The 10,008-nt window shown below is 33.6% G+C and overlaps 2 protein-coding genes across 2 annotated transcripts; one reads left to right on the top strand and one right to left on the bottom strand.

The window, feature by feature from the left end:
* Positions 1-209: 209 nt before the first annotated feature.
* On the top strand, positions 210-5,274 carry LOC130818985 (kinesin-like protein KIN-14S). Its single transcript, XM_057685282.1, has 12 exons — positions 210-441; positions 536-619; positions 1,269-1,399; positions 1,483-1,582; positions 1,674-1,970; positions 2,067-2,346; positions 2,821-2,982; positions 3,169-3,384; positions 3,484-3,521; positions 3,648-3,811; positions 3,891-4,004; positions 4,084-5,274. Exons 1-12 carry the CDS (start codon positions 435-437, stop codon positions 5,074-5,076), a joined length of 2,586 nt encoding a protein of 861 aa, XP_057541265.1. The 5' UTR covers positions 210-434; the 3' UTR covers positions 5,077-5,274.
* A 669-nt stretch (positions 5,275-5,943) lies between these two features.
* On the bottom strand, positions 5,944-9,385 carry LOC130818987 (putative UDP-glucuronate:xylan alpha-glucuronosyltransferase 5). The gene is made up of 2 exons (XM_057685283.1): positions 8,526-9,385; positions 5,944-6,958 (listed from the first exon to the last, which is right to left on the bottom strand). The coding sequence occupies exons 1-2, from the start codon at positions 9,298-9,300 to the stop codon at positions 6,033-6,035; spliced, it is 1,701 nt and encodes a 566-aa protein (XP_057541266.1). The 5' UTR covers positions 9,301-9,385; the 3' UTR covers positions 5,944-6,032.
* Positions 9,386-10,008: the final 623 nt, after the last annotated feature.

Genomic DNA, 10,008 nt, shown 5'->3' on the forward strand with positions numbered 1-10,008 from the left:
GGTCAAACTTCAAAGATCGAACGGAGTAACTTTTTTTTATGAAAACCGGTAACATGAGTGACAACATCTTTAAAAGAAAATTAAGGCCCAAAAGTAAAATTTTTTAAAAGTAAAATTTTCTAATTTAAACATCTTAAAAAAAATTCTAATTTAAATGATTCAAAAAATTATAGCCGTTACAAAAAATTAAAGTTCATTTGAGTGGCCGGCTTCTACTGTAAAATTTTGAAATATGAGCAAAGAAATAGAAATAGCCGTTAAAGATTTCGTCTCCTCTTTTCTCTCCCTCTCATACACACAAGCTTTCTGCTTTCTCTCATACTCTATTCAATTTGCAAGCTTTTTCTTTCTATCTAAATCTTTGAGGAACCCTAATTTTTGAGTGCAGATTTCTTCAATCGACTGCCAGCGTACTTGATTTGAAGAAAAAAAAAATGGATGGTAATACAACTTCAAATTTTCATTTGATTTTGTTTTGGTTTCCTATCCTTGATTCTTTGATATATTCAATTTTTTCGTTTGTTTTCTTTTTTAGATCAAATCGCAGAAAATGTCCGAGAAAATTGCAACGAAAACGCATTTATTGAATGGGAAATTGATACACCTTCTGGACGACACGGTAACAATCAATAGTCTTCAATTTAATTTGTTGTTTGTTTTGATTTTCTTACTTTTTTCTTTTCCTTTTGTTATTTTTTGCTTTCATTTAAGTTATTGGAGTAAAATGTAAAACCTTAGAATTACTGTGGGATTCTTGAACTCCCTTTGTGAATGTAGGTATGGCTGGGATTTACATTTTCTTGATCGTTTTACGATGTCAATCGTTGATAATCAGTTCTGAATTGCAACGATTCAATGTAGGAATTTTTCTAGTTTGTGAAAATTTGCTGCTTGACTTTCTTGAAGTGACGAATTCTCCCATGTTAGGTTAGTTCTGTCAGCGAAAAATAGTCATCATATGAATTAGGTCTTTCTCCAAAATAGTCCAAATAACCTAAAATTCTCTTCTTGTGATTTTACAAATGGCTGGGCCGAGTGAATTAAGTATCAGTTATTAGGATCTTTTCAGAAAAAGCTAAAACAAAATAAAATATTACTACCATTAATCATTGAATATGATCTAGTATTCCATTATTTCTGCCATTAGTTGTGATCTTGTATTTCAAAGTGTTGCTAATTGTTTGGATGAAAATTGATGAACTGGAAAGGGATCAAATTGTCATGTTGCTGTATTTAGCACTGAATTTAACAATGTTATGTGCTTTCAGAAAAAGTAGAAGAAAGTGAAAGTTCAATTGATGCAAGTTTGTTCTCCATTGAGTCCCAAGGATTATCAGTTGATGAGGAGCCTCAGCTTCCAATTCTAAAGAAACTCAGTGACCTTAGTGACAAAATTCAGGTGAACTTGATGGGACTATTGTTGCTCTCCCTGTGACATAGCTTGCTTATTATGGGGTAACTTAGTATGGTTCTGTGTTTCAGATCTTGAGAAAAGAGCATACTGTTCTTACTAATGAAGTAAAGGATATAACAAGCAAACAATTTCCTGGATTTGAAGTTGTGAATACACTTCAGCACCTCAGTATGTCACCCTTTTTCCTCCTCTACTTCATTCACTCAAATATTATTTTTGTGCTGTTCAACTTCTAAATGGGTGTTTATTTGTTCATCAGGTGTGGAGCATGAGGATTTAAAGAAGAAATACACGGCAGAGTGTGAGCTTCTAAAGAAAAAGTATGTTGAAGAATATACTGAAAGAAAGAGGCTCTACAATGAAGTTATCGAGCTCAAAGGCAATATTAGGGTCTTTTGTAGATGTAGACCATTGAATCAAGAGGAAGTTGCAAAAGGGTCGACTTCTGTCATTGAAATTCCCTCATCCCAAGACCATGACTTGAATGTAATTTGTGCTGATTCTTCAAAGAAACAGTTCAAATTTGACCATGTGTTCGGGCCACAAGATGGCCAAGGTAATCTGATCACTTTGATTACTTTTTTTCATCAATGAATCTTTATCTTGCAATGTACAAATCACTGGTGTTTTGACATTGATTTTGAATTTACAGAAGACGTGTTTGCACAAACATCCCCAATTGTCACCTCTGTGTTGGATGGCTTCAATGTTTGCATTTTCGCATATGGACAAACGGGAACTGGAAAGACTTTTACCATGGAAGGCATACCTGGTAATAGAGGTGTCAACTATAGGACTTTGGAGGAGTTATTCAGAGTTGCTAATCAGAAAAGTGGTACCATGAAATACGAGTTTCTTGTCAGCATGTTGGAGGTCTACAATGAAAAAATAAGGGACCTTTTGGTTGAGAATTCCAGTGAACCACCAAAGAAGTAAGTACTTCTAAGCTTTTACAGCATCAAATTGTGCGTCATTTTGTTACACGATGTCTAGGGAGACAACCACAACACACAACATACCATTACTAAGTGGCTCTCACCTAGGCGGGGTTTGAGGGGTCGTACGCAATCTTACCGTTATTAGTGATAACAAAGTTGTTTCTCATTGAACCTTGGTAGCAAACATCATTTGCGACTTCACAATATACATAAATATAAGTGCACATGATTTAGTGTGCAATTTTAATGTAGACCATTATAATGTGAAACCAAAGAACTATAGATCTTTGGCCCCATCCAAACAAGAGACTTAACACAATGTCTTGGGAGAGTAGCTTAAATAATAGAGATGACTATTTTTTTAATGCAGAGACTTGTCTTGGGAGAGTCGCTTAAATAATAGGGATGACTATGGAAACCTTACTTATCCGTGTTTAAGGGTTTAAATTGTGCGCTTTGTTCATTCAGGTTGGAAATAAAACAAGCTCCAGAGGGGACACAAGAAATTCCTGGACTGTTTGAAGCTCGAGTTCATGGTACAGAAGAAGTATGGGAATTACTGAAGACAGGGAACCGAGTTAGATCTGTTGGATCAACCAATGCAAATGAATTCAGTAGCCGTTCCCATTGGTAAATTTTCTGTTACAGTTGAATTTTATCTGTTTAAATGCATTTGTGCTCTACATCACTCTCTTTTTCCTAGAAAATATATTTTGGTTTTGGTTAACTGCTTATATAATACTGGCAAATACAAAGATGAGTGAGAAATGGAACAAGCATTACTGCATAATTGATTTTTTTTTGAATGTGCTTTAGCTTGGTGCGGGTGACTGTGAAAGGGGAAAATATGGTAAATGGACAAAGGACAAAGAGTAATCTTTGGTTGGTAGACTTGGCTGGAAGTGAACGTGTTGGAAGGATTGAGGTTGAAGGTGAAAGACTCAAGGAATCCCAATTCATAAACAAATCGTTATCAGCTCTTGGTGATGTCATCTCTGCCCTTGCAACTAAAACAGCGCATGTTCCATACAGGTTTAGTACATGTTTTCACATGCAGAGTTTTTAAAATCTTGAATCGATGAGACCAAGTAGACTTAACATATGTCTTATTTTCTTGTTGATAACTTCCAGGAACTCAAAGCTCACCCACATGTTGCAAAGCTCTCTAGGTATGTTACTTACTTCAAAGTTAGCCTAGTACTTGGCTCTCCGTCACTGAAGTATGTTCATGGTGAACTCAGATATCCCTTTAAACTCTAATTTATTAACCATCTCTCAATTCACTGGCAATGTAGGCGGAGATTGCAAGACCCTGATGTTCGTCCAGATTAGTCCCAGTGATGCAGACTTGGGGGAGACTCTGTGCTCCCTGAACTTTGCAAGTCGAGTCAAGGGGATCGAGTATGGTCCTGCCCGCAAGCAGGCAGACATGTCTGAACTCCTCAAGTATAAACATCTGGTGTGTTTCTTGAATGCCATTTTGCCTGGTATTGTCAATTCAATTTTACCCAAGCTTATATTTGTATTAATCTTATCAGGCTGAAAAGTTAAAGCACGATGAGAAGGAAACAAAGAAACTACAGGATAGTGTACAATCATTGCAGCTAAGGCTTTCTACTAGAGAGCATCTATGTAGAAGTCTTCAGGAGAAGGTACTGTCTTTTGCTTTCAGAGTCAATTTTAATTCTTAAGATAAAAAAATGTTTGAAGTCCTAATATCTCTTCCAACAGGTGCGAGATCTTGAGAATCAACTGGCAGAGGAGAGGGAAACTAGACAGAAACAAGAAAGTGGAGCAATAGCTGCTGCAAGACAACCAAGACAAACACTCAAGACTGTGGCCGAGAAGAAGCCTCCACTAGGTCCTTCAAACAAGAGGATGCCACTGCGAGGAATTTCCAATTTCCTACCCTCACGAACACCCGTACCATCCAAGAGACAATCAAACATGTCTTGTCGTCTTCCAAGTTCATTCGATGGTAAAGAAAACGTGTCCACTGGGTCAAATGCAAGAACTACAAGGGGTCCACGAAGGGTGTCCATTGCTTTGAGACCGTCCAATGAAACAGTGGCGCATGCTTTACAACCCAAACGAAGGGTCTCCATAGCTACATTTCGCCCTGACCCAAATTTGCACCATACCAGCACCCCTAAACGTGAGAGTACGTTAGTACCAAGGCTCTCTTTTCTGAAGGAGACGTCAAGAGCAAGACGTTTTTCAAAGGTGTTTTCTCCTCTACCAGAGAGAAGAGGTGTAACAAGTTCCATAACAGAAGCAACACCTATGAGCAGTGGGAGGTTTATGGCAAGCCCACGGAGGGCATCCATTGCTGTCAGACCATCCAATGAGACAGTGGCGCATGGTTTACAACCTAGAAGAAGGGTCTCCACAGCTCCACTTCATCCTGAGCAAGATTTGCACCACACCAGCACCGCTAAACTCGAAAGCACATTATTACCAAGACCCTCTTTTCTCAAGGAAACATCGACTGCAACGCGTTTTGCAAAGATGTTTTCTCCTCTAACAGAGAAAAGAACTCCGATAAGTTCCTCAATAGAACAAACACCTATGAGCAGCAGGAGGTTTATGGCAAGCCCACCTACACATCAGGTCGGTTCGTGGAGGCCAAAGCACCCAACTGTTGTTGCCCTGCAGAAAAAACCGGTCATTTGGAGTCCACTCAAGTTGCGAGGCTTGAGAAACGTCAGGAAATCTATTGTATGATCATGTTAAATTTAGTGTGGAAACTGATCAATACAGATTCAAGCTTTACAAATCCTTAGTTCCCTTCAATTCTTTGTTAGATGGATGTTCTGATCTCACTTCTTGTGTATGTAATTGAAAGTCGACTATTTTTTTTTATTATATTGGTAAAGTTTTTCTTTTGCAAATTTAGCCAAATGAGGAGCTTTTTTTGTTATACATTATCATTTTTCTTATCACCTAATAAATAATACTACCTCTTATTCAACCCATTAGTCTCATTTAGTTTTTCACACTTGTCGAGGCAACATTTTAACATTTAATATCTCTAAATTCTTAATTAAAAATTATAAAAATTAATATTAACAATCTTTATATTGAGACGAATTAAACAAGATCTTACATGACTATGATTTTAACTTATAGACTAAGAATAAAATACAAATTAAGAGTGATAAGTGAATAGTGAAAAAAATAAGTGGGACTAATGGATAGAATAGGAGGGTATGTTGAAAAGAGTTCAATTAAAAAAACAAACTAAAAAAATAGGTATAATATAATATATATTTGGATGCGTGATTTGATGATAAATTCTATATTTTATGCTATAATAGGTCATATAATTAATACTTCTATAATTAAAAGCTTAAATTATATTCTAGTTACTATATAAAATTCATTTTATCCGTACTAAATCATAACGAATGCATCGGGAACGTTTGTTAGCAAGATCCTAATTATAATACACTTTAATGTACAAAAAGTTTGCAAGATCCTAATTAGTTAGCAAGATCCTAACTAATATTCATACAAAAAGTTTGCAAAGGTGATATCTTATGTGATTATAAAATAAAGAATTTATGAATATAAAATATAAATAATTACATATTTTTTTGAAAAAAAAGTCTGGAACTACAATTTGTATGTCCAATTTACAATTTGTTGACATCAAAGAGACAAAATCAAATCAAATTAAATTAAATTAAGTTATATTGTCTAGGATCCTTGATATGAATCTTCCAATGACCATTAGAAAGATGTACCTTTGTAGCATTAGCTTTTCTATTGCGCATAGCTCTATCTTGTTTCCTTGTCATCCCACAATATGTTTGCAAGTTTTTAGGCATTGTATCATAAACTTGCCACCACTTAGCATGAGCATCATCACTTGCATAAGGATGATAATCTTCTCTATCCCAATTACAATCATAATCTCTAAAACATAACCATGGTTTTGTCCCTAACAAGTGGATTGTGTAAATATCCTTAGGAACAAGTCTATCTTTATCATCTTTTTCAAAAAACTTCAAGAAATTGATGTGCAATGTTAGTCTATGCCACCAAGTTATTACTTCGTTTAGATATCCTTGGTCTCCACCGTTATATGACTTAAGGTTGTAACGTTTAGCCATAAGATTGTCGAAAAAACACTTAGATGGTTCGAGTAGCATGATTCCTGAGTTGAAAATCCACTTATCATTAGGTGCAGCCGAGAGTTGTGGATAGTTGAAGAAATGATCAATGTTACGTAGGACTATAAAATCAGAATCGATAAACATAAGTTTGTCATACTCGACTAATTGCCATATTCTTAGCTTGCTATAATTCCACTTGTTATAGGCATCGGCCTCAGCATTAGGGCTCTTGATTCTATGAATTCGTTTTATTTTCCATCCCACGGCTTGAAGCCCTAAGATGGAGTGACTAGAAATGGTATGGTCCGCAAGGAGGACTAGGTCCTTCGTTGTATTGGTTCGACGTATGCTATGTGCTAATGCGATGGCTCCACACACATAGTCTTCGGATGAATGTAAGATCGTTACAAAGGCTTCTTTTGCTTTGTATGTAATTGGAGCTCTTGTTAAACTCTGAATTTTCTCATTGCCTTGCAATTGTCGACTACCTACACATTTAATAAATTAGTTAACAAAATACAATATAAAGTTAGTTGCATTTTTAAATGAAAAAAATATTAAAAAAATTGACATAAAATATATTAACATTTTCATAGGTATCTCTATGATGTGATTTTAGGTTGTTATGAGCTCATTCAAATATTTTAGTTAGTTGAAGTACAATAGGTCCAAAATTTATGTGGTCCCTTCATAGACAAAATGACCTCTAAAATAAAGGGTATCATTGTATTATCTTAAGGGAATGTCAACCTCCATTACTCATAATAATGATATGTTTGGATTATTTTATATAGAAGTTTGGTATGGTCTAGATTAATGTGTAACAAGCACGATAGTGATGTTCATGCTTTAAAATATTTCGATTTGAAGTCATAAAACGTTGTATGGGTGCAATAAAGGGGTATTTGGTTTAGAAAAAAGTATATATATTTTTCTTATTTTATTTTCATTTTCATTGGAAAAAATGGAATTGGAAATTTGGGCGAAAATGGTATTTAATTCCCTCGTAAAATATTTTTCTTTAGAATTAGTATTTAGTTTCTTCGGTAATTCATTCTCCGTATTTCATTTCCTCTTATATAAAAATTAATTATAATTAAATTTGTTAATATTTCTCTGGAACCAAACGACTTATGAAGAAAAAACAAATAAAAAGAGCATCCTACCTTATTGATTTTGAAATAGTCTTATTGTTAGCATGTTGTTGTTATCTTTATTTTAGACAATGTAGCGAATTTAAAGTGACAAAATAATTTATTAATTAGTTTATATATATAATTATGGATGGTTTACTTCTTAATTGTGTTTAATTTGTGAGACCCATTTCTCTCATATATTGTATGTGACAATTGTAGATTATTTTAATTTTGGTGATGTTGATCTGAAATTTCACGATTTATGCCAATTATATAAATAACAATTAAAATATTTTAGATTTCATTATTGCTTTAATAGTTAATATTGAGGGGCTTTATATAATTAGAAATGGATCAGGAATAATAAAGATATAACTTGTTGGACCAATTCTTATTTGGCTTTATTTTTTTATTATTTAAATTTATATTAAATTATTCGTTGCTTATAGATTAAGATTTCAATCATCAATAAAATAATTTACATTTACATTAGTATTTTTAGGTTCCATTCCATCAATTTAAACATATTAATTATTAATCGTATATATTAATTTTATGACAAATCATAAAACTAATTATCATGCAAAAAAAACTTCTAATAATTATATTTTGAAAATCATATGACCTACGTACTAACCCCAACCAACAATCATACATGTCAACATGTAATGAATATATACATGATACCAACCATCAACCTTCCTATTAGTTGGTCTCAAAGTCAATCACATAATAAAAAATCAATCATTATAATAAATTAAATTTATTTACGTGTATCAATAAATATTAAGTCATTTAATAATTTTAACAATTAACTCTAAAGCTGTAAAAAAAATCATATTTCATACAAGTTATATCAACATTTAGATTAAGCAATTATAATAGTTGACTTTAAAATTCAATCATTATAAACCCTAACCTGAAGTTTGAGCATGAAGTTGAGGAAGAGCACAACTTCCAAAAGGCATCTTAATCATCTCTTTTAACTTGTCTAGATTTGGTTTATACACCCAATAATCTCCTTTATGCAATATCAAATCTTCACACCTAAATAGCTCAATCATTGGTTCACATTTTCCAATAAACACAACACACACATCCTTTTCTTGGCTATTACTAATCCCATTCTCAACAACAAGATTAGCTATTGCAAGGCTTATTTGTAGCCTATGCACATCTCTAATCCCCTCCTTCATGTTCTTCTCCACCTTTACTTCTGTGCACGGCAAATTTGCCACCACTACATCGAGTCCAGAGTATCTCCCAGGCTCCGGCATGGGAATCTCTGGGCAAAAACCTTGAGGCAAAGTCTCATCTATCCACTCTGGGAAAAGATTTTCCCATGTGATATTAGATGAGACTGGCTTAAGATTTATAGTTACAGTCTGTGCAGACCCACCTAAATTGTTTAGGTGGGACTGTTCGGAATCATCAAAGTTGATTAAACCCACTTTTAAGGGTTGATCAGGTCTTATATGTGACTCGAGGATGACCTTAAGCCATTTAGGTGGTTCGACATTATTTGAATGAGGCGAAGATGGTTGTATTTGAAGATGTTCAACATAGGCAAATTGAGGAGTTGAGAAGAACAAAGTGCTAAGCAACACAAGGGGGAAGAAAATAATGAGGAAGGAAAGGGAAAAAATTATGAGTTTTCTTTTGGTGGTTGAAGAATAAGGCTTAATGGATGCCATGCATGTATGTTGGATGAAATATGGATTTATCTCTAGTTTTGAATTAGCTAATAAATACTTATATTTGTAATAGGTCAACTAGTCAAGGGCAATTTTTATTTTTATTTATTTATTTATTTTTATTAATTTCTTTTAGGGACATTAGAGGAATAAAGTTGGTGTGTGTATAGTATATGACATAAATATATAGCTAGCTAGTATACATTCATTGTGCATTGTTGCACGTCGTATAATTCAAGTAGTTGAAATTTTGGGTTCTATGTTAGTTCCTTTTTATTATATTATATAATTGTACATTATATATTATATTGTATTTAATTGAGGTGATTTTTTTAATTGAAATTATGCTCTAATCAAAGCTCAACTACCAATTGTGGATGATTGAAACAGATGTATAAACAGACTAATTAATAATCAAATTTACAATATGCCCTCCATTTTTAAGTTTACAAAACCTTACTAATTTAACCATGCAATATATAATTGCATATAGAAATTTTTAAAAACACATCATTTGTACGCAATCTATTTTTTCATTCAAGTAAGTTAGAGAATTATTTGGGAGAATGTAAAGAGAATTTATCTTTTCTATAAGTAGCCAGTGAAAATTGAGCTTTTATCATAAAAGAAATTGCTAACGAAATAACGAATGTTTTATGGCTCTGTAAATTTGATGAATAAACTTGGCTTTCCCAAATAAACGCATCT

This window comes from Amaranthus tricolor, chromosome 7 (assembly GCF_026212465.1).
Source record: "Amaranthus tricolor cultivar Red isolate AtriRed21 chromosome 7, ASM2621246v1, whole genome shotgun sequence".
Lineage (NCBI taxonomy): Eukaryota > Viridiplantae > Streptophyta > Magnoliopsida > Caryophyllales > Amaranthaceae > Amaranthus > Amaranthus tricolor.

Bases quoted from the DNA above. Each gene is read 5' to 3' on its own strand.
- LOC130818985 (XM_057685282.1), top strand. The intron at 1,400-1,482 runs GTGAACTTGATG...TCTGTGTTTCAG, and splicing joins ACCTTAGTGACAAAATTCAG to ATCTTGAGAAAAGAGCATAC. The intron at 4,005-4,083 runs GTACTGTCTTTT...CTCTTCCAACAG, and splicing joins GTAGAAGTCTTCAGGAGAAG to GTGCGAGATCTTGAGAATCA.
- LOC130818987 (XM_057685283.1), bottom strand. From the start codon at position 9,300: ATGGCATCCATTAAGCCTTATTCTTCAACCACCAAAAGAAAACTCATA. The intron at 6,959-8,525 runs GTTAGGGTTTAT...TTAAATGTGTAG, and splicing joins ACTTCATGCTCAAACTTCAG to GTAGTCGACAATTGCAAGGC.